At 39.9% G+C, this 24,845-nt stretch overlaps 1 protein-coding gene across 2 annotated transcripts in view; it reads left to right on the forward strand.

Moving 5' to 3' along the window:
• The window catches only part of PARP8 (poly(ADP-ribose) polymerase family member 8), a 166,657-nt gene extending 153,170 nt beyond the window's left edge, over nucleotides 1–13,487 (forward strand). For both annotated transcript variants that reach the window (XM_073343909.2, XM_073343910.2), the window contains exons 23-26: nucleotides 251–327; nucleotides 2,092–2,161; nucleotides 4,313–4,397; nucleotides 5,884–13,487. In XM_073343909.2, the coding sequence (XP_073200010.2) occupies nucleotides 251–327; nucleotides 2,092–2,161; nucleotides 4,313–4,397; nucleotides 5,884–5,986 (335 nt within the window). In that variant the 3' untranslated portion in view covers nucleotides 5,987–13,487. The remainder of the gene's footprint in view (nucleotides 1–250; nucleotides 328–2,091; nucleotides 2,162–4,312; nucleotides 4,398–5,883) is intronic.
• Nucleotides 13,488–24,845: the final 11,358 nt, after the last annotated feature.

The following is a 24,845-nucleotide window of genomic DNA, read 5'->3' on the forward strand; positions in this document are numbered from 1 at the left end:
GTAACTGCTGTTGCACCTACTTAAAAGTACTTTGGCTATTTTAAAGGCATTGGAACTGTCGTGCAAATGTGTGGCTCTTGGGACTGAGTCAGACTGGTGGTAGCATGGGATGCGACAGAGAACAAGAATTTTAGGATGCTTTGCGGAGGAATCTGACCCCACTCCAATATCTGCTTTCACTCTCCATGTATATCTTATACTTACAATGCTTTACACACCAGTAAACCTGAAGTAATTTTAATGTCTTTAGGGATGAATAAGAAGCAGCAGAAGGTGTCAGCTAAGGATGAACCTGCTTCGAACAGTAAAGGCAGTAATGCATTACAGGTACAGTAGTATATCAAACGGTATATCTGGAAGGCATATTGGGTTTGTAACTGTGAAGGAATTAATATTCCTTCTTTGGAAAGTCAACAGTTCTCTTTTATTGAACACAAACAGCAGTATCCAAAGACATTGTAATGATCAAATATAATCCAATTGCTGGTAGTAGCAATTTACAGATTATACTGCAGCAAATGTGGATTTCCTTTCATAAGAAGAACTATTTGAAAAAAAAATAGGGAAGAAATGCTGATTGATTCTTTAATTCAGTATCACTCCTGGCAAACCTCTGCCTGTGAACTCTGGAGTCTTTACTAAATTAGTGTGCAGTATGGATTTAGAATGGGTAATGCTATAAAATTAGTGTGTAACCCTCTAGAGTTCCATTCATAGCACACTACAGATTTTCTTTGTGATAGTTTCTAAACTCTAAGCTGGTAAGTTTCTGTTGATCAAAGGTAAACTAATAGCTGTTATTTATAGATGGGCATTGGGCTTACAGATGGCTAAATCCTTAGGAGGAAATTCTACACCCATCTCTCTTAACAAGTATATGCATACCGGCATGGTTCCTCGCTACAGGAGGGAAATGCTGTGGGGAAGCCATTCAGAGGAATTCTGTATCGTCTGTAGGTCATGTCACCATATTCCATAGCAGCTCAGAGACCAAAGGCATAAAGTAACAGGGTTTGGCCAAAGAGACCATGACTACATTTATCCACTAGCCCAGCAGTTTTCAAACTGTGGGTCGGGACCCCAAAGTGGGTCAGGACCCCCTTTGAATGGGGTCACCTGAGCTGGCTTAGACTTGCTTGGGCCCAGGGCTGAAGCCAAAGCCAGAGGGCTTCAGCTGTGGGCGGCGGGGCTCAGGTTGCAGGCCCTCTGCCTGAGGCTGAAACCCTTGAGCTTCACCTTTGGCCCGCCTGCCCAGAGCAGTGAGGCTTGGGCTTTGCCCCCACACCACCACCATCTGGGGCAGTGGGGCTCGGCGGGCTCAGGGTTCTGTCCCCCCCCGGGGCCGTGAAGTAATTTTTTGTGTCAGAAGGGGGTCGCGATGCAATGAAGTTTGAGAACCCCTGCACTAGCCAAACTCCCATGTAAAGCAATACATGCTACTATAGCTAATGTTCTACAGAGCCATTGTACTGTACCCAGCTGTTACATGATGAAAGGATTCCATCCCATTGATACCAATGAGGAGAGAAGTGATATGGCAGATATAGATAGTCATACAGCTCATGAACTGGAGTGATGGCTACACTGGTTCTCTGTGGCCTGCACCCAGCCAGATTGGAGGATTCTGGTCTCCTCATGTAGGTTTCTTCTGAAAACCCCAGGGCAACAGGATTTGACTATCATTTTACTCCTTTTATTAGCTTGTTTCTCATTGATAATGTGATTCTCCCACCTATATTATCCAGCCCTCAAATTGCTAATGAAGTGGACACCTTGCTATTGGATAAAGTAGTTGCTAAACCCAGGGTTGTGAGTTCAATCCTTGAGGGGGCCATTTAGGGATCTGGGGAGTTGGGGATTGGTCCTGCTTTGAGCAGGGGGTTGGACTAGATGACCTCCTGAGCTCCCTTCTGACCCTGATATTCTATGATTCTATGAAATTGCCACTATTGCATTTTTAACCCAATAATGCAAATGTGTCCAGCGAGACTATATCAGTAAATAAACTATTTAAAACAATACTCTTGTTACATTTTTACCTGTGTTTCCTTTTACTATTTTAATTAATTTTCCCACATTTTTATCTCTCAGTCACAGAAAAAAGGACAGCAATCCCAATTTTTGCAAAGCCGTAATTTAAAATGCATAGCCTTATGTGAAGGTAAGCTGAAAATCCCTTCAAAACCAATTTCTTTCTCAGCACTGTACCTGTTTGAATTTGTAAAATGCAAATTAATACAAACTTTAATTGAAGTTAGGTTTTTTTAATAAGACAACATTGGCAGGTGTGCAGATGCCTACATAATTTATGGGTCTTAAGTCTCAATGCAGCCCCATCCCCCCATTGCCCCCACAATACCCATTCCCCAAGCATACCTAGGGCCATTAATAAGGTGGGCTCATCATGTGTAGGAAGTGACTGGTCACCATCCTTTCAGTCTCCCAAATTTTAACCACATAGCTAGGGTTGGTAAAGAACCTCAGCAAGTTGTATGTTAATGGTTTGAGCATCCAAGACTCATAAAGAACATCTCCCTAATCTGAATTCTCAGCCCAGTTCTGACAGCTCAGGCAAATAATCTCTTCTTCTTGTAACCACTACACATGAATTGATTTCTATTCTCTGCTTGTGCTTAAAAATCCATATAGTTATGTCCAATCTGTATGACTATAGTCACTCTCAAAAGACCTGACCATTTTTAAAAGGTCTAGCAAATATGTATCTGTTTTGACAGCAGGTAAAGGAAGGTAAGGATTTCATCTCAGCTATAAAAGTATTTTAGCACTGTTTGAAAGGAGAATAATTTTCAAGATGATACAATTTAAGACAATTTTTTAAAGGGACCTTATCTCAGCCTCTAAAATTGCATGTGCAAATTCTACACATATATGAAGCCTTTAAATGACATTTTTTTAAATGTAATCCATTACTGTACCAATTATGTTCTAATGTCGTTCTAGAATTCCTGGGAACAGACCTATTCTGAAACTAGAATTTGTCTTTACATTTCTAATAATTTAAAAACAAAAATCTAAATATCCCAAACATACTTTTCCAAGTGTAAATGGTATTAAAAGGATAGAAATGAATGTGCAAAACTATTTCACTTATCATAGGTCTTGTTTCTCTGGCATATTTTAATGTACAATTTGCCAAAATATACTTTTGATCAGCAAAAATCCATCTCAAGGAAGGGAAGAGTAGAGAGAGGGAGTTCGTAAGATTTAATAACTCATGAAAAAATCAGTCATAAAAGAAAAAACATCCAGTGTTTATGAGTTGCAAGAGGCAAACATTTATGTTGACTTAAAATGAAAAAAAGAGAAGGAGGTAAGAGTTAAACCTCACACAGCAGATTGTAAAGCTATGTACACATGCATTTATTTACAATAGTGTTCAAGTGCGTTTATGGAAGATCTTCAGAACAACATGGTTTGTATTCAAAAATGGACTCTACCCAGAAAACCTTATTTCTGATCATTATCTTCATGGTTTAAAAAAAAAATCTGTGATCTAATATGTAGTTGTTTCCTAGAGAAGTGGTACCTAATTCTCCAGATTCATAATTCCCTCTATATGTGTGTCAGTGACTGGAACATGGGTGGTTGTGTCTAGTGGTTAGAGCAGAAGCCAATTCCAGTGGTTAAAGCAGAAGTCAGAGGCCAGAGCCAAGGTCAGAGACGGAGCCAGACGTCGGAGCTGATGGTCAGGACCAGGTTACCTGGAGCGAAGCCAGGCAGGAGTAGGGCTAGGTCCAAGGCAGGAGCTATCATGGGAAAATGCTTAGAGCAGCCACTGAACTGCTGTTGCTGGGCTTAAGAACTGACCTGTTACCATTCCAGTCGATCAGGTGGTGTAGCCAAGCCAGTCAGGCAACCTACTTCAGACCAGCTGTGCTCATTAAGTTGCCCAGAGATTGGCTCTGCTGCAGGCCCTGATTCCTGACATGGGAGGAGGGGGGGGAGGTGGAGGGTTCTAGCAGCATTTGAAGAAGCATAATACTAAATAATCAATGACCCATTTCCCAGCTTTTTCTTTTATATTTTACTTTTCACCCATTCGTCATCAAACATAAATTTTCTGTGTGCCAAAGTTTGATTAATTGGCCCACAGTACCCTATACCACTGGAGTGTCCATTGTTAGCGAGAATTAAGCTGATCTCCTAACTCCTAGGTTCAGCCAACTCCAAGGTTCTAGACAAGGCGACAGACATTCCCACAATTTATTTAAAATGTGTGGAAGCATAGATATTTTTAAATGATGTTTTCCAGAGATGTTTTCACTGCTCAGTGTTTGTTCTCTCCTTGTAGTGATAACCTCACCTGATCTGCACAAACATGGGGAGATATGGGTAGTTCCCAACACTGATCATGTGTGTACAAGATTCTTCTTTGTGTAAGTACAATACGTCTTTTTAGCTTTAAAATTCTACTTGTATATTTCCTAAATTGTTTTGCCATGTTTTCTTCAGTTTTTTTGCAACAACTTTAAGAGACCAAAAATAAAGTCTTCCGAACAATTTTTCAAGAATTGATTTTTTTAAGGAAATGTCTGCAAGATCAATGACAATAGATTATTTTACTTTTACCTTTTGTTATAATAAGCAAAAAAGAGAACAATGGGTGAAGGGCTATAGGATGTTCCCACTCTATATGAATATGTCACACTATAGTAAGTGTATCGCTGTATTGACCTGAGACCAAAAAACAACCCTCCTAGAGTGTACTTCTGAAAAGCCAAGGAAGTCAAAAATAGGGATAAAAAGATTTATCTTTAAGTTGTACTCTAGCTGTAAAACAGATGTTTCCTTTTATCACATTTGATTCATTAAGAGACTACTATATATCGACATAGGCCCTCATCCTGCAAAGAAGGCCACCCAGCTGGACCCCTGGACCCACCCAGAGCCTCCTCTATTTCAAATTTGCAGTAAATATGGAGTTGTCTTTACTGGGGATTTGCCCTGATTGGTGGCCACTCACTGGTATTTGTGTACCAATGTATACACCGAGTATAGACAGGGTAAAACTGTGTTTTACATCAGTGCCTGTTATCCCTGTTCTAAGGAGGAGTAAGCTGCACTGGTTTACCATGTCCGCAGTTGAAACTTGCACAGGTACAGATCCCTAAGGGTATGTCTACACAGTAGGTAAACACTTGCAGCTGGCCTAGGTCAGCTGACTTGGGCTTGCAGGGCTTAGCCTGCGGGGCTATATAATTGCCATGTAGACATTTGGGCTTGACCTGGAGCCCAAACTCTGGGACCCCACGAGCTGGGGAAGGTCCCAGGGCCCAGCTTCAGCCTGAGCCCAAACATCTACACATCAATTGTTATCCCCCCAGCCTGAGCCCCATGAGCCTGCATCAGCTGACCCGGGGCCAGCCACAGCCAGGGTCTTTTATTTCACTGTAGATGTACCCTGTGACTGACCAAAAGTGACTGATATCAGAACAAATCCCCAGTTTAGACAAAGAATCAGTTACTGCAGATGGAGAGTGCAGTAACTTACACATGGTTTCATAACACTCCGCTCCAGGAGGTTCCCAAGAGCCAGTGATGGTAATGAAAGGAAGCCCTTTGCATCTGAGCTCCCGCAGCTGATATGCTTCCAACGGCTTACAGTGAGCCAGAGGTAGGCAGTAGTGCAGCCCTAGCAGGTCCTGCTGGACTTCAGTTTTGCTGGTTGAAACCCTAGGCCTCTTCTGTGAAAGGGCAAATCCTGCCATCAAACAGCTTCACACTTCTGGAGTTTACACTCGCCACGTAATATTCATGGCTTAGTGTTGAAATAAGGAGCATTGTAAAGTATATAGCACTGATGTCATTGCATAGTGAATAAAGAGTGGATTACAATTTTATTTTTTGTCTGTACTTTTTTAGTTATGAAGATGGCCAAGTGGGTGATACAAGTATAAATACACAAGAAACAGGCATTCACAAAGAGATTCTTCGAGTCATTGGTAATCAAACTGCTACTGGGTAAAAGGACCACTCTTATTTAATTGATGTGATTTGGAAGCCTTCCTCAGTCTCAAAGCTGGATTTTGAACTGAAGAAGATGTGAAAAACTAATTTATTATTATTATTATTATTAATACTACTGCTACTACTAAACAAATTAACCCTTTGAATACTTCCTTTTTTCTTACTTAGTATTTCTTATCTCATTGAAATACCTGAAATGGTATGAATTAGCAATTATAGGGGTACAAAGTCCATTAATATACTACAACTAATAGCAATTTAAGAGACATTTGGGTTGCTCACAATAAACAATTTAAAAAGGAGTTTTGTGCTGATATTTTTATATTAAACTCTTTAATTGGACCATTTTAGTACTGTATACTGGTATTTTAAATTTAGAATGACTGAAATATAAGCGAGAGAAGATTTTGTAGCGGAGAACCTGCATTATACAGGACACTTTGCAATAAGAATATTCACATATTTTAATACACCGTAAAAATGGTTTCTGGAACATGTCAAATTGAAGAGGTTGGTTACTTACAATATCATAGATTCATTTTACTGTACGCAAATGCAGCTAGAATGTAGAGTAAAAAAAGTTAAAAGAAGAAAACATTTTTGCAGTATTCAGTTATTGCCAAGAGAAATATAACTACATTGATGGTGTGTGTCTAGTCTTCTTCATTCTCTTAAAAGAAACTATACCATTCAGTAAACAGTTAAGTTATTATTTAAAAGATGCAAGCTGAGCTAACCAGAGTTCCAGGGGCTGAGAAGTGAATTTGTAGCGAAGCCATTTGTAAACCAGTTTTTACAATGACCTATCACCTCAGTTTAGCAAGGTACTTAGGTGTTTTCAGTGGCATTGCTCTTGTGATTAACATTAAGACATGTGCTTAAGTACCTGGCTAAATCAAGACCTATATATATTTCAGTTGATTGTCCGATTAGGAAGAAATAGCAATACCTTTCATGTTACAAACATGTCAGAACGACTCTTGAGTTCCCTTTGGTGAAATACTATTAATTCATCCCTAAGGAAACAAAGCAAATCTGTTAAATCTTTATGATTTAGGAATTACAAGTGTTAAAAATAAAATGGTTACCAGAGTATGAGCATGTTGGCAGCACACTTTAGGGACCAGGGACCAGTCCTAAAAGGTGCTAAGCACCTCCTATGAAGTGCTAATTGCCCTCAGCTCTCACTGAAGTCATCTTGCAGGATCATGCCCTTCCCTTTTGACAACATTTCAGATCCCGCTCTGTACATCTCCACTTACTCCCTTGCAGCCTTGGAAAGGGAGAAGATAGGCACAAAAATTACCATAGAAGATCACACCTTGAGTCCTCCAGAAGTGGCCTGTACTGTTATTAACATGATGGTTATTAGGAAGACCCCAGTGTGTGCTTGTTTCTTTAAACAGAGCATAAGTCATCTAAATAATTGTATAATGTACAGAGATATTAGGGGTTAGAGATTTATTGTTGGAAGTCTTTTGTTATTCCAAGTTACTCTGCTTCTTGCCTCATCACTCCTGTTTCCCTGTATCACAAAATAATCCTCACTCAAAAGGATAAAATTGAAGTTATCTAGAATAAAAGTAAAGTTCTCTAACGGGCCTCCTTGGAACCAGGCCATCTCTGGAGACACCACTAATAACCTGTGGCACTGCAGCGCAGTTTAACATCTTGCACCAAGGATGATTTCTGGAGTTGATCCATCTACATGGAGCAGTTAGGTAGCGTGAAGGGTCTGACTGCACAAATGCAAGGAAAGTAGAATTGAGGCTGGAAATCTGGACTGACCATTCTTCCTTAGTTCATCCTGCTATATATACATGTATGGCTGAACTGGGAGGAGGCTGAGCTCAACAGTATGGTGAAACATAGAACATGTGATGAAATGCTGTACCTAGAAAAACTGAGGGGAACTATGCAGCAGGGAACAAGTCCACAGAGGAGTCCTGCAGTGGCTAAGTGGAATGATGGCCCACCATTTCAGGGGGCCTCCTCAAATATGGGATGTGCAACAAATAGGTGGGGCCAAGAGGGGGTCAGAGGTGCTCTAAGTGACATACTTCTCCCTCCCCCCAGTTACAGCAGATTCACAGCCTAAATCCTGCTCTGGGGAAACAGAGAGTAACTAGAGCAGTGAGTGAAATTCAGCGTGCATAGTGGACCTCTTGTGCCAGCCACATAAGGAGTACCCATAGATGCTACAACTATTGGGGGGAAGAGGGAACATTTCTCCATCTTTCAGGCAGGATGTAACAAAAGTGTCTTTTCCTCGTCCTTTTCCCAGAATCTCCCGAACTCCTAACTACAGGTTTAAGCCTGTGACCAAGTAAAAGCAAAGGAGGTAAAGGGACAGTAGTTCTAGTCACAGCACTGTTTCCACCACTCTCAACGTATGTACATCGCAGTGTCCTCTGTCCCAGTGTGTCTCCTCTCTTTGGGTCTCATATCCCCAGTAGGGAGTCCTTACTGACTCTGAGAGAGCTGGACTCTTTCCATTGCCTCCCCTGCTGGCTAAGTCTGGCACTCTCTTCTCTTCGCCTCGGAGGCTGCTTAACAACTGATGAGCCAATGGTAAGACTTGTCTTACCAACTGAAAGCAGAGGTGCTGCCAGACTTAGCCAGCGGGGAAGACAAAGGAAAAAGTCCAGCTTCTCAGTTGCAGGGTACATTCACTGAAAGTGAAGGGAAATGTCTCCTTTCCTCAAGCCTGGAGCATGTGGCAGGATATAAACTTCACCTACTTACATCTCTCTCAATAGGCACCCTCTGTTGGTGAGACCAGCCCCTAAGAGAGTGCGGACACAACCGAACAGAGGACACTTGGAAGTACATATGATCTGTGGGGAAACAGTGCTGGGGGCACAAGGGGACAGAGAACACTGGGGGTACACTTACCAGGGGATACAAAACATTGTTGGGGGTGTGGTCAAACACTTGGGGATGGCATAGAACATGGAAGGGTAACCAGGATGTTGTATGGGAACACAAAGCATGATGTGGACGCCAGGGGATCCAAAATACTGCGAGAAGAGTACTTGAGGGACGCAACGTGGAGCATGGGAAGTTGCACAAAGCACAGGTCACCACCAAGAGGGACAGAGAGAGTGTGGGAGATATACACAAATACAGTGTGGGAGAACATAGAGCATTAGTGGGATACGGAGTTGCACAGAGCATAGGAACAGACACTGTGGCGGGGGAGACAACACTGGTGGGGAACAGAGTAGTACAGACCATAGAGGGAACAGTGTGTGGAGAACACAGAGTACTGGTAGGGTGCAGAGTAGCACCGAGCTTAGGAACAGAGAGATGGGGACAGCCTGGGGGAGAACATACAGTTGGGTGAGCAGTATGCAGAGTACTATATGTGTAAACAGGCACGGTCCTACATGCAAACAAAGACACTCGTATGATATAATGTACAGTGCGGTGCTGCAGGGCAGCTTTCAGGAGGAAGGGAATCAAATTCCTTCCTGGAGTCAGCTCTTTCCGGTCCCCAAGTTTTGGGTCCCAGCAACTTCACTGATTCTGTCCTCCTCTCCACACCAGCGGCCGAATCATTCTTTTTCTAGTGTCACCTAAAGGAGTCTCTCTGAGCCGCATGGTGCACTCATCATTGGGATGGGGACTGGGATTCCTATGGAATCTCCTCTCAGCCCTCCATTCACCTTCCCACTGGTGCCCTCTGCCCCTTGGAGACACCTGCGAGACTTGAGAGACTGTGTTAGTGCTGAGTGACTCCAAAGGAACCGTGGAGTTTTTCCATTTGCTCATTCCCATGTGTGGGCTGTGGCACAGGAGAGGAGCATGTGGACCTTAAAGACAGTGTGTGGTCTTGAATTGTCAATCTTAACCCCTTTGATTTTGTTTTTGCAGGTCTTCCCTTCCCCCCATTGCTTCATTACTGTTACTGTGGTTGAACTTCTACTTGTTTAGGTGGATAGTAATTTTTTTAAAGCCTCGTGCATACAAACTAAGTGTTAACAGTAACTTTGAAAGGAGTAAGGGCCTGATCCTGCAACGTCCTGAAAAGGTGCTGTGACTTCCTATTGATTTCAGTGGGACTTGAGAACACTGACCATATGGCAGAATCAAGCTCTGACAGTGTGCCATTTCTCTTACCAGCATTATTTTTTTTTATCTCTGCAATGCGCCTAATTCGATAAGAAGTGCTGTTAATTATCCCCGAGGAAGCAAATAAGTTCTGAAGTCTTCATGTTCATGATCAGGAACCTGAGCCTGCAATGCAGTGATCACCTCATGAGAGCCCACAACTCCCACTGAAATCAGTCGGCCTTGTAGGGTCCAGGTCCTGGAAGGCAGAACAAGGGGAAACCCCCACATTATGAATAGTGGTAGAATTAAATTGAAACTCATTTGGAAACCCAGTAACTTAGTCTTTTTTTTTTGGACAGGAAAATATTTTTTGAGTGCTATCATATCTATGAATGGAAAAGCGTCCTCAGTTACTTCCTTTAAAGAGAATATTGGCACAGTCAGCATGTCCCCTCCCATAGTAAAGCCCCAGGGAGACCCCTAATAGGTAGAAAACTCTCTGTGAGGTTCCTTTTGCGGGATTTCTCCCTGATGATTCCATCTAGGGGGTGGAAGTTGCCCTCTCTGAAGCCCTACAGATCCCTTGAGATCTATGTGGATCTCAGGGGATCTGAAAAGGCCAAGGCCATCTGCACAAAGGCCTTGTGCGCCTATGGAGTTCTGGCATTTCCAGCCCCCTAGCAGTATAGCTCAAATGGAGCTGTGCAATCAGACACATCTGCTGGCCATGGCTGTCCCTGCAACCCCCCCATAAAGGGGTATGTCCTCCACAGATGATGTTTCCCAGGAAAGGGAATGTAGCTCCAGTCTGTATTAACTTTCCTGGCAAATGTCCATGGTTTCAGTGGGAGACAATGTGTTATTCCCCTGGCCATGACCCTATGTAACGGCACTACCCAGTCTCCGTGCCTACTCTTGTGAAGGTCCCTACCCTATGGAGAGTTCTATGTGGGGTCTTGGGACAGGGAACCACTAACCTCCGTCTACATGATGTGACACCAAGTTGTAGCCCCCAGAAATAGGGGGTTGCAGTGGAACTAAAATTAAACTAATAATATTTCACCACAATAATAAAGTGTTCATCACAGGATCCAATTTTGGTATCAATACTTTTACACCAAGACAGGAAAAATATTTTTTTAAACTTCTCCTAAATTCAGCCAGGAATTTTGCATTCAAGGGATTAAGCACTGTGGGCTGTCTCCTTAGCTGATGTAAACAGTGTAGCTCTATTTTCCTCAACATATCTACACCTGTTTACACGATCTGAGACTCTGGTTCGGTAACTCTTAATTTAATGGCCAGTTTGTCTGACAATCTGCTTCCAAATGTTTTATGGGAACACCATCAATGACTCCATATTTTTTTACACTTGTATTTTTTTCTGAAACCCTTGAAAAACTGTTTACTGATGCTGTATGATTTTAATGTTATAGCTGTTGGTACTAAAAGTGAATCTGATGAACAATGCTAAGATTATACTTTCTTTCATTGTTAAAAATATAAGATAATTTCAAAAGGAAGACTTTCTGCTTAGGTCAAGGGAGCTACATTTGTAAACAATTTTTACCACTGAAATAATTAGCTTTTTCCATGGTTGTTCCTGAGTACAAAGTAGGGGAAGAGAAGCAATTGAATACATGTGAAGAAGTTCTCTATTTAAAAATTTAATTAATAAATATAAAAATGACCTAAGCATTAAATTCATTTTAATGGATTTTTGTTTCTTGGCTCAAGAAAATTTAAGTCAAGCAAGAAAAAGTAGTTGTCATGAAATTTTGTCAAGGAGGTAAATGTGCACGACTAAAAGCTCTCTGGTAATCTTAGCATTTTCAAATAACATGTAGGCTTGGAGGGGTCTGATCCTGCAATGTGTTGAACACCCCATTCAAGGTGCTGAGCCCCCTCAACCCCTCTTAGGAGTGGGCCTTTGATGAACAAATATGAATGTTGTTTTATGTGTTAGTCATGCCTTGTTGTTACAGTAAATTTTAAAAGAGCTTATGAAGCAAAGGCCCATTGCAAATGAGACCATCATGTAGAATTCTGTGCATCTTTAAATCAGTAAATCTGGATGGATATTAGCAGGGCTAAGCTTGTGTTTAATTTCGTTATTGGTAACACAGTGAAGTCAACAGCAATCTTGATGGTTAATGAGATTAAGGAGAGGTTATAAATTCAAGTCCCTGTTAAAGAACCTGGGCATCCTTCATCAGTTAACATGAGTGAGCCGTTAGAACTGCCTCCTCCTGATTGAAGACCACAGTCATGGTTATTGTACATCCTTGTAAGAGGGGCACTGTAAAACCTAACTAGAATAGACTAGGTTTCAGGTTGTCTCTTTGGGCACTTAGGATCCTTTGATACTTTATCTGCAGAATTGAGGTGTTAATCTGATGTCCTGCTGAATTTCTTCATTACAAACACTACCTCAAGATGAAAGGCAAACTTATTAACTAAACAAGGTCTTCTATTTGAAAGCAGTTAGAATATCACATGTAGGACTAAAAAGTAACTAAAAAAATCTCCAGTCTCCTCTGCCATGGTTGTAACTATAATTAGTTTCACCACTTGTAGTGTTCATTACTGTAAGGAAATTTGTGCTTCAATTAATGCTGGTAAATAATGGAGAGTTCTATTTATGAAGGTTTTGTTCAGTTGGTTGAGTCTTGGGATATTGCTTTGGAAGTTTTGGGTTTCTAAGTATTTTGCTCTTTTTGCAACCTATGTGCTTTAGCTTTATGTTCACTAGCTGAAGCAACACCCACTGATGAAACCAAATGGAATAAAATGCACAGAGCTGTCATTTTCGTGTGGTAGACTGAATACGAAAACCTTTTGGCAGTTTATTCCTGCTAAATTTTAGTCTGCCAGTGCAGCAGTGATGTATATTACTACCCATTAAACATTGCATTGAGATTTTGTATACAGTATGATATATTAAGTATACATTTTTGTAGAACAAAAAAACCAAGTAGTTTTTAGACAAAACATATCTAGAGTATGAAAAACTGTTGAAGAATAGATTTCATTAAACATTTACCAGCAAGTCAGTAAAAATAGAATTCTCATACACAGGCATTCAGCATAATTTAATGTTCTAAAAATATTTTTTAAATTCACCCAATAATTACTGTACCTTTTGAGTTTAAAAAATACAGCTACTCCTTTACATAAACATTAAAATATGCCTATGTTTCTTTTTAATTATACAGCCTTTTCTTCCAATAACTTTCTTGAATTCTGTGCACAAAATAGTATTGCAGCCTGCTATTTAACCTATGGTGCCTTAGAGTTATTACAAATATTTAATAATATGTATATATTGTAAATACTGCCAAAAGATCACTAAGGCCAAATATTTTCTCTATTCACTTTTTACTGCACTTGCTTTCTATTGCTATTTAAGCCTCCTTTTATTCAGCTTTGTAACAGTTATAACATTGTAGCCAATGTAAATATTTACTTTCAATAAATCTGAATTTGTTCAACAAGTACTGTGTTTCTGGGCACTATTGTGAGAACTGTGTTTGAGGGTTATCATTCTTCTCCTTAGTGAAGTCTGTTGCTGTTTCTGCATTTTTGATGATCTCAGCAACACTTAAAAGTTATGCCAAGTTTTTTACGCTTATTAAAAACATTCTCTGCAGTGACCCATTTTTAAAAACACCTGAGGTAGAAGTTAAAAACAATTTTGTGTCACCTTTAACTGACTACTACTGCATGTTATATTATATCTTTGATTTAAAATACAGATATTGGATGCAGAGAGGGGATTTATACATTTTGAATGTACAGTATCATATAAAATATATAGTTATGTCACAAGGCACATTTTATGATATCTTTTTTTAAAAAAACCTTCTGTCCTGCATTTTGTGTAAAAGTATGTTTTTCCCTAAAAACACGCAGAAAATGCATGAAGGCCCATATCATTCATAACATAGGATATGCTTAATGTATAAATGCACATCTGCAACTCATAAAATACACAGACATATGTAGGAATGGTTATTAATTCAGTGAATGTACTATTGTTTCCCAGTACCTACAAAGCTGAAGTAATTCTTGAGTTATAGGGGTGTATATGAACTATTATCTTTTGAACAGTTTAGATTCTGCTTGGTAACATAATTAATATTACTATCTCAGATTACAGATTTTGGATTGAGGAATTGTGAATGGTCCTATGATTTTGAATTCCAAAAATAAGTTTTATCCATATTTATTCCATATAAATATGTAAGAGAAGAAGCTTTTGTTGATACTTCAAAAAGTTAATTATTTTAATTCCAGTAGCATCTAGATTGGAGCCATATTGAACAATTTATAGACACATTGTAAGATACAGCCAATACACCAGCGAACTTAAAGTATAATAGAGTGGGAGGAGAACGAGAGGTACAAAAAGAAGCAGTGACTTGCCAAAAGTCACACAGGAAGGCGGTAGCAGAACTAGGGCAAGAATCCAGATGTGAAATCCTGGCTCCATTGAAGTCAATGGCAAAACCTACATTGATTTCAGGGGAGCCAGGATTAAACCCTCTTTCCTGAGTAGAGATGGGCAAAAAATTTTGTCTGAAGATTTTTTTGTTGAAAAACGTGACCCAACAATGGCCCAGTTTGTGAATTTATGTTGATTTTGCCAAATTATTTGTTTTGAAAAAAAAAACTGAAATAAAATTCCAAAAAAGCACAACATTTTGTTTCAACGTTTTCCAAACAAAACATTTCAATTTTTCAGTTCAAAATGACTTACCCGTTTTCTAATTTAAAAACTTAATTTCATTTCCATTTTTTAATTAAAAAATGTTTTAAAATGCTCAAAATTGAAACATTTCATTTGACCCAAAAGGAATTTTTTTAACTTTTTGATTTACTGAACATTTCCAAAAATTATGTTTTCAGTTGGACCTGAATCTTTTTTTTCAATTGCCAGCAATCTGAAAAATCCATTATTCACCAGCTTGAGTCCTGAGTTGTAGTCCAGTGCCCTACCTCCTGGATTTGATTAGGTATGTCCATACGGCAACTAAGAAACAGTGGCTGAGCTGTACCAACTGACTTGGGCTCATGAGGCTTGGGCTGATGGGCTGTTTAATTGTGGTGTAGATATTTGCGCACTGGCTGGAGCCCAGGCTCTAGGATCCTGTGAGGTGGAAGGGCATGTCTACACCACAATAAAACAGCCCCTTAACTCAAGCCCTGTGACTCTGAGTCAGCTGACATGGGCCAGGCACTTGTTTTAATTGAAGTGTAGACATTCCCACTGTTTCTCAATGTGCATGAAGATTCTTTTCCCAATGTGATATCCTCAGATTTGTTCAGGAGGGTGGTAAATGAGTTTATTCAGTTCTGCTAATGTTTATTACGCACTGTGTTAGCCTATTCAACAGTTGCATTTTTGGGCATAAAAAAGACATGGAAAAATCATAATCTAAACAGTGTTTGCAGTGTGGTTGTAGCCATCTTGATCCAGGATATACAAGAGACAAGGTGGGTGAGGTAATATCTTTTATTGGACCCACTTCTGTTGGTGAAAGAGATGAACTTTTGAACTCTACAGAGCTCTTCTTCAGGTGTTCTTGAGAGACGAAAGCTTGGAGCTCAAAAGTCACCAACAGAAATTGGTCCAATAAAAGATATTATCTCACCTTGTCAATTTAAACATTAACTGACAGCAATGCAGAATTATTACAGCAGAGGAAAGTGTCTTTCAATTGCACATGCCGATGTGCTTCTTTGACAGAACCCAGAAGCAGAACATTTTCTAAGAAAAAACATTATGACTGTTGATGAGCAATATACTCTTTACTCAATAAAATGTATTTACACGCTTGACTGGCTTTCTTTCCTTAAATTACTTTACAGTGCAAATTGCAGCAGATAATTTTTACACAGTTCACAACAATTCAGGCCTAATCTGCATGGTACTGAGCACCTCCTTCAAGGTGTCTGTCTATCTATGGCATTGCTAAGATGCCTGCCATCATGGTAACTGAGTCGACGAAGCCAATAGAAGGTGAGGTCACTCAGCATCCTGCAGGATTGGGCCCTTAGTGTAGAAAAAAATGCAATAGAATATCAGAGTTGGAAGGGACCTCTGGAGGTCATCTAGTCCAACCCCCTGCCCAGAGCAGGGCCAATCCCCAACTAAATCATCCCAGCCAGGGCTTTCTCAAGCTTGACCTTAAAAACTTCTAAAATATAGGGACTACCAGTGCCTGTATCCCATAATGATGGATACTCTAGAAATGCCTAGGTTGAAAGTGGGCAGAAGATACATATACTTTAGTGCAGATAAAAAGTATTCAGAAACATGGCAGGGTTCAGAATCTTGCAAAAGTTTGGCATCAAGACAAGTGTCATGTGAAAGAAATATGAATGGTACGTTCTAAATCAACTCTCTTTTTAGTGGGCCAAGTATAGAGCTTTCCAAGCATAGTCTTCTCAGCATATCTTAAATATTGCAAACATTTTCATTAATATTCAGAGGGAGTGAAGCAGGATTCACCAAAAGGAAATTGAAGCTTCTGGTTAAGTTATAAGACACTTTTAGTAGTAGTACCCTGTGTATCAATCGCTGGCCTGAACAGATCGGATTTGAGCCTATACCACAAAACTGAAAAATGGTGCGGCAATGGGAATAACATTAGCAGCAGGAACAGCAACTGCTGTAGAAGCAACAGCAAGAGGAGTCTCTAGAGAACATGTCTGGAAAAAATACAGGAACTCCTGACTTAAGCTCTGTTCCAACAAAAGCCAGGGCTTATCATCAGCAAAGTATTTTGAATATGTAACTTTGAAAGTGAAAGCTTCTATTGTTTTTGAGCAATGAGAAGAAAATTGTTGTTGGTTAGATCAGAGCCACCATCTCGTAGCTGAGTGGATCAATGATAACTCACTTCATATACATCTCTTCGGGCAATAGTCCCACTGCAGCTGTGTACAGAAGATGATGAACATCTCTCTTTCTTCCAGCAGATGTTTGGAGTAATATCAGAATTACTGTTAAATTTGTGAACAAAACTATTTCACTTTCTTTGTGGCTGATCTTCTTCTGGCTTCTGTCCTGTGTAGTTATTTAAATTTTCTCAGTGGTTCATATTAGGAGAACACTCTAGAAAGATGGGAGAGGATGGGTTGTACTTATTTCAATACTGTATCTGAAATATTTGACCATATTCCTTTCTTCGCTCTAACTGTTGAAGAGGTAATTTTGGTGATTAACTATAGATTTCCTTCTACTCCCCCCTTCCCCCCCCCTTTTTTTTTTTGGATGCTCACCTGTCAAAATGCATTTACTGGTACCTATAAATAGAAGAAATTATAGGGGGCCAAATCCTCGGCTGCTGTAAATTTTCACAGTTCTATTGTCAGTGGAGCTATAGCAATTCACAAGTGTAGATCATTTTGCTCTGGGTATTTCAAAAACACCTTTAACAAATACAGTTTCTTTATATTCATTGTTTTGGTAACATGAGACCTAGTTTGCTTGCTTTTCTCCATCAACATGTTGGGCTGGAGGATTTAAAAACTTGTTTTTGGTCATTCCCAGAAGCCAGCAGTACGCTCTTGTATGCATGTTACCATTTAGCTGACATGTTGTTCCTGATGTGATATTCCATCTGTATGAAATTGTGTTATTCCACTATTTGCCTCTCTATTATCATCTGCAAATTCAAATGCTGTGCTTGGCATGCTGACATGCAAATCATAAATATTACAAAGCTGAAGTCTCAGCAACAATCGCTGACCTGCTCTTCTAGCACCTTTTCTCAACTTAAACATTCCAATTCATGGCTACTGCTTGAGAGGGAACGTATTTGTGACATTCTTTGGTGGACAATATAGATTGTCTTTACCTCTTCCCCTCTCCAGCATCCTTTCGGGGGATGGGGGCGGGGTGGTCCTTTCAGTGCTTTCATCATGAAAAATTAACAGGTTGGGCTTTGGGATGGAATATTTCTTTTTTTAATCACATCAAATTCTACATATCTAGCTCAAGCTGATGTGATCTGAATTTCCAATCTGTTTCCCTAACTGTCACTCACTCTCTCAGAGTTATCCTTATATTTGTATTTCAGTGCTAATTTTTCAGTGCTAACATTGACATAAGGGGATGTTCTGTCATGAATATAAATGCTACTCCTGTAATAAAAAAGCATGTATACAAACCCATGGGTTTGGAAAGCACTACTTTTATGTAAATATAAAAGTTTACTGAGTTCTAGAACACATATTTTTGTTCAGTGTTCTTATATTTGTGTGTGTATTTTGTGCAACACCCAGACATCTGTAATCAAAGAATGAGAACTTTCCACAGCAATGTTGTGTGTTTAGATGCCTGCAGTAGAACAGGAAATTATTTTTACATGTTAGAAATAAAAGGGCTGTATGTTGTTGTATCTCACCATACAAACTCCTTTTAAATGAGCTGTTTAGATATATTAAAGTGGTCAACATAAGAGCACTGAAGTGTATCCCATAGCAAGTAGAATAAATCACTACAAAATGATCATGATCCTACTAGATAATATATACAATACATATACATTAGATAATGTTGCGGTTCAGTGATGAGACAGAACACAGCTTTATGCAAGCAAACAGGCTGGTCAGCGGAGATGGGCTGTTCTGCCCCCCCGCCTTCCACCTTCTCCTTTTATTATATTTCTCCCCCTAAGCATTACACACTGCTACACAAAGGAATGTATGACGTTGATTCATATGCTTAGTTACCATCCTCTATCTACTACAATCCTGGTTCTCAGGCCTTGAGCCCAGGCTAAAGAAACCTCCCACAGTTGCTGTCCAAACAATCAAGTTCTCAGGGTTCATATCTAGCCCTTGTCCTTGGATAGAGCAATGTGTGCATTGCTCCTAGGAAACAGTCAGGGTGTGCCCCGCCTGCTTCCAGGTGGAATAGCTAGACATTAACCCTTCAAGATAAATTTGTGATTGTCTAGTTATAATGCTAAACAGTCTCTTTTTCCCTTAATAATGATATTCCTGTATTTAAGGTTTTTTGAACCTATCATATTTGTTGAATAGCTCAGTAAAATAGCCAGGTATTGTATATGGGGAGCAAGGAGGTTGATCCAAAACAGCATGAAAAAAAGGGCAAGGACAAGGACAAACAATGAATTGTGTATATGCTACCTACACTAAGTATTCCTTTTTAATCTAGGCAAAATTGGTATAGTAAATTTAAAATTGCCTTTATGTTTAATGGCAGTTATGCCTTTAGAGAAGTTTTAGTTTGTATAGCTATTGATTTGGATTTCAAAAACAAAAATCTCTTTATTTTAGTAAAGTCTGAGCTCCCTTTTGACACTTCTTTGAGTAGTGATGGAGTAAAGGATTTGGTTCCAGGTGTGGATTGAGTTTATTGTGAGTCCCCTCCAAAACTCTGTTGTCCTAAGACATGAGTAGTTTTTTATATAATCCTGGCCAGCTGGAGTTTCTGTTTTCTAAGGAGAGTATTTGCTGATTATTTGCATATGTACATATATAGAGGGTGAAATCCTGGCTCTACTGAAGTCAATTGCAAAGCTTCTGTTGCCTTCAGTGGAGCCAGAATTTCATCCAGAGTATGCTCTAGTTCCATCTAATGAGTGTCTGTGCATTGGCACTAGCAGGCAGCAATTTTTCAGGCCTCACAAATGGCTTCACCAGAAGCAGAAATCTGGACTGATTCTTTTGAGTCGGTTTTATAATCCATTGCCTGGGAATCCACGGAACTCCTGTGCACTACCCACTGGAACTGGTTACTTGTTCATAGTATAATCCAGTGGAAATTTCCTTTATGCAGTATAAAAAGGGGAACTCCTGCACACATCCAAGTCCAGTTTGGTAATTAGTATCCAAATAACATATTTTCAATCAAACCACAGTGTTCATGAATGCTTTGGGGGGAAAACACCAGGTACTACATCAACCTACCTCAAAATTAAACATATCTACAGTAAGAAAAGAAATGTACATATATTGTACAAATCTTAGATATTTGTTTCATCTAGACTTTGATCTTTTGTCCGTTCACGTCAATAAAAAAGCTCCTATTGATGGTGGAAGATCAAGCATCTGAGGCCTTATTCTTCTCTTCTTTGTGTCTTGTGTAGTATTTGTACTCAGGCAAAGTGAGTGCTACCATTCTGATTTGGTAGCTGTGACCCTAGGCATCCCTGTGTTCACACCCTGCACACTGCTGCAATGATATTTGTACAAAATAAGACTTATGAGGTATAATTTAAAAACTAATAGCACTCTGGTCAGTAACTGCATTGTGAATTGTATGTGACAATGCTGTGTGTGGAATTAGGGATGCTCACTCATATTATGCTTTAAAGTCTGTGACTAAGAGGTGTTTAAACCAGGCATGCCGGGGGAGTTGATAAACTAGGCATGGCCAAATTCAATGGCCTATTCATTTGTGTCAGCGATTGCAGGAAGAGAACACTTAAATAGCAAAATTGCAACAAGAAACATCACATTGGAACAAACTAGGGGGCACCTTAATCAGGATGGAGTTGGCCTCCTGGAGGGAATAGGAGACTGAATCCCAGGAAATCAATTTGACTCTTGAAACATGGGCAGATTTTGAGATAGAAGGACACAGAAAAACTTTGGATTATCCTTTTCCTGAGGAGACAAGGAAAACCAGCACCTTTTACTCTGTGGAGATCATGACTAAGAGTTAGCCAGGAATTACTAGGAAAGGAAGAATGGTGAGAAAATTACCTTGAACAAAGATGGTAGCTAAGTTAAGTCTTAGGCATTAAAAAGTTTATTTTTACTTTTATTTGTTTGTAACCATTTCTATCCTTACTCCTTCTACTTGGTATTACTTAACCTATATCCTTTTGTTAATAAACTTGTTTTGTTTTTACTGTAAACCAATGTAGTGCTGTGTTTGAAGGGAAGGGTATGTTTAGCCCAGTTAAATTAATAAACTCTAATGTACTGACTCTTTAAAGGAGCAGTGAATATAATAGCTTCTGTAAATGCACAGTGATAGGGGCTGTGTGTTGTAGAGAATCATCTCAGAGGAGCTCGGGGGCTGGAGTTCACTGGTTGTTATCTGCTAGGCAAGGTTTGGGCTGGGATAGGCTTGAGGAGTTTGCTGGTGAGGAAGACAGACTGGTGTTGCAAGGACCTGACACACAGTCTCATCTCCAGCAAGGCTCACTCTTCCTGAGGCAGAGAGGTAACACAGTGGCTTATATCTCTGATTGTCCTCAGCAGCGTGTTACAGTAGCATTTTACACACACTTTGCCCCGTTTAAGTGACCATTCAAGGTGTAAGACAGTGGATAACCAGGCCCTATAGTAGATTGAATATCGATATCAAGCAAGAATAGTCTTTCTCACCCCCAGCCCATTTTAGTGTTCAGTGGTGAAATTTGGTGTACATGAAAGCAAGGGACCAATTATTGGCATTACATTGTCAAGGACTTTCTAAGCTTCCAAACTGTGTCACTGCACCTCAATCTTTATGGGCAATTATGCCAATTTATTTCAGTCCTTCTCTGAACAAAGACCACTCAATCATGTGGGTGGTTTTATGATGTGAGCCAACTTTCACTGGAGACTTCTGACTGTGGAGACCACCACACTTTATTTTTATGTGAGATCTAAACAGGATTCAAACCCAAACCTCCAGAAGTAAAGGAAGGAAAGAGCTGGTGATTTAACACACGCCATCTGACTAGCCCCTAAACAAGGATTTGATTAAACACTCTTCACTTTTCTTTTCCCTCCAGAAACATTCTCAGGGCAAATAACTTTAACAAAAAAATTTTCAAACTGTAAAAGCCATTGCTAGTTAATCACAGCTGTGTCAGTTTAAAGATGTGATTTCCACAACTTAGTCCTGTAGATTTATGATGCCCTCTATGATTTTTATTCCTCCCCCTCACACACACACACACACATTATGAATGCCACATTTCTCATGAGAACCATAAAAAGTTGAAAGGTATAGTAGCAATATGCAATGCAGACTTCCCTGCACCCTTGTGCTGGGCCACATAAAATCTGAATTGAGGTAGTCATTTCCTGAAGTTATTAATCAACCTAATGTGATCACTTGATGAAAGTCATGCTGCACTGTTTGGATATTTTGAAGGAGTTTTTGTTTTTCTGCTTCATTGAAGCCTTTCTGTTGTGAGCTAAATTTGTTCCTTTCTTTCTCGGCTATTTTCAGCTCTTGTCCCCCTCACCATATTACCTCCTCCTGTGGTGTTGCAAAGGGGACCCTGCATGTGGATCATAGGGGCCTGATTTGGCCCAACATTACTAACAGCTGTGTTTTCAGCTAGTTGGGTTTGCTATATTATCAGGAAATTTCTAAGCTGTCCATGTTTCATATGCGTCTGATCAAGTGTTTTATATATATTTGGGATGGAAGAGTCTTTTGTCTGGGTTAGAAAAAATGAGTTAATAAGATAACATTCTTACAGAAATATGAAAATATGTGGAAAGTTTAAGCTCCATCCTACTCAATTGCTGGACTGATCATGATAGTATGGCATAGTTCTAGGATATAACATTGATAACTTGCAGGAAAAAATGAAAGTAATAGACTAAACCTTCAAACACCCTTTCCCATCATCAAGAGAATGTGAAATAAGCATATTTCTTTTCCCCTGAAAAATATATGTTACTAAGCTAAAGCTAGAAAATCTGTCCAGTATGTGTATCTGGTAATTTTCAGAGGAGCAATATCTTGCATCAGAAAAACCAGGCTTTTTGTACAGCCATGCATACACAATGAAACAATAAGAGAATATTGGAAAGAATCTTTCTGTGTTAGAGAGTTGAAACCACATTCTCAACAAAATGCAGGCATGTGTCAAAGACTCGGGAGCTAACAGTAGTAATTTAGCTGTTCCTGAAAATCAAGTGATATGATTTGTGTTCTTCCTACCTTTTCCAATAACTCATTTTTCATTAACCTCCATATTCTCTATAGCAGTGGTTCCCAACCTGTAATGTGCAAAGGCATGATACATAGAAAGAAGGAGACAAAGACATACACATATATAAATGTATCGTATGCCAAAAAGGAAATGAAAAAGAAAAACAAGGGCAAAACGGCACATGCTTTAGCATGCACAAAAGCTACTCTAGTTTGTAAAGGTAACTAGTATCTTGGGAGGGTATGTTTTCTGTGATCCATTCTTGGTACTATGAGATGGGGAGGAGAGAGTTATTGCCTTTCATTGCTTGAGTGGGGTGTAGACATATTGACCCCAAAGGGTTCCCTGATGGAAAGAGATTCCCTGGTAGGGGAGGATGGTCTTTAATACAGTACTGAGAATACATTTTCCTCAGCATGAGATTCCTGCCTGCTATCAATTACCAGGAAAAAATGTCAGGAAAGAGGCAGGATAAGCTAGGCAAGGATCAAATCACAAAGGGATTCATAGAATAAAGACTGTATCTGAAGCTAGACCCAAAAAAGAACTGGAAGCCAGGTCAGCCGGTGGAGTTCATGTGTTTTCTGTAAAACTGCTTCTAAGTGAGTGGGCAGCCATATTCTGCTCTGGCCAGTCTCTGAGCACCTGGCTGAGGGAGGCTTGATTACAGTCTATAAGTGCCTACATCGAGGACAAATACTTAATAGTAGCCTCTTCAACCTAGCAGTACCTGTAGGGGGGAGCACCCCCCGCAACCCCGGAGTGGCGCCTGCCTGGCGCGGTATAAGGGGAGCTGCGCACCCCCTCAATTTCTTCTTGTCAGACAACTCCGACATAGGGGAAGGAGGGTGGGATGTGGAATAGACATGAGCAACAAATCTCGAAGAACAACAGTTACGGAAAAGGTAACTGTCTTTTTTTAAGGGGGAGAGTAATCATAGGAACAATTTAGCAAGGGTGGTGGTGGATTCTCTATAACTTAAAAATTTTTAAGCGAAATTTGATGTTTTTCTAAAAGATAATCTCTAGAAAGTGCTGCAATTTGTGCTATACAGGAGGTCAGACTTCATGATCAAAATGGTCCTTTCTGGCTTTAGAATCTATGAATCTATGAAATAAAAGAATCTCATAAGGACTTCATTAACCCCCCAAAAGTGGAAGTGAAAACACACATTCTAAGCTCCTTTACTGATGGAAGGTTTCATGGATTCTGGGCATTCCAGATCTTTTCTGAAACCCATCTTAGCTGAAATGAGTGGAGAGATGTACCTGTAATATACTTGTTTTTGTGTAGTGGCTGGCACTCAAGGTGGACAAAGATGCTACTCCAACTACCAGCTAAGAGAAATCTCCTTTAGCTCAAGTGGTAGAAGCCTTTTTTTAGGCTTGTATGACATTCCAGACCAGTGAGGTGTTGTGTCACCCTTGCTGTGCAAACTTTGGTGCCTCTCAATGCTTTGCTACTGTAGCTCCCACCTGGGCCACTCACAAACAGCATACAGGGCACACCCTGTCTATGTATAACTGCAACCTGCCAGCAACACTCCAGTCACACTCTGGCTTCCACCAGCCTGGGTAGCCACTTATAGGGTGACCCCAACACACTCCCAGCCCCAATTTTTCCCCAAAACATGTGTTCTGCACCGTCCAGCCCTCTCATGGACAGTTCAGATATTTTAGGTCCATTGCCCGTCTAAAGGAGTCAAGATCCCACATTTTGGTACTTCAAATGGAGTTACCACACAGCCCAGTTTAACCACAACTATGGATTAGTTTTAGTTAAAGAATGAAACAAGTTTTAGTACTAGGAAGAGTTTTATCTTTATTTCTCCTGTAATCATTTCTGCCTTTAATGCCTGTACTTGTACTCACTCAAAC

This window comes from Lepidochelys kempii, chromosome 5 (genome assembly GCF_965140285.1).
Source record: "Lepidochelys kempii isolate rLepKem1 chromosome 5, rLepKem1.hap1, whole genome shotgun sequence".
NCBI classification, from domain to species: domain Eukaryota; kingdom Metazoa; phylum Chordata; order Testudines; family Cheloniidae; genus Lepidochelys; species Lepidochelys kempii.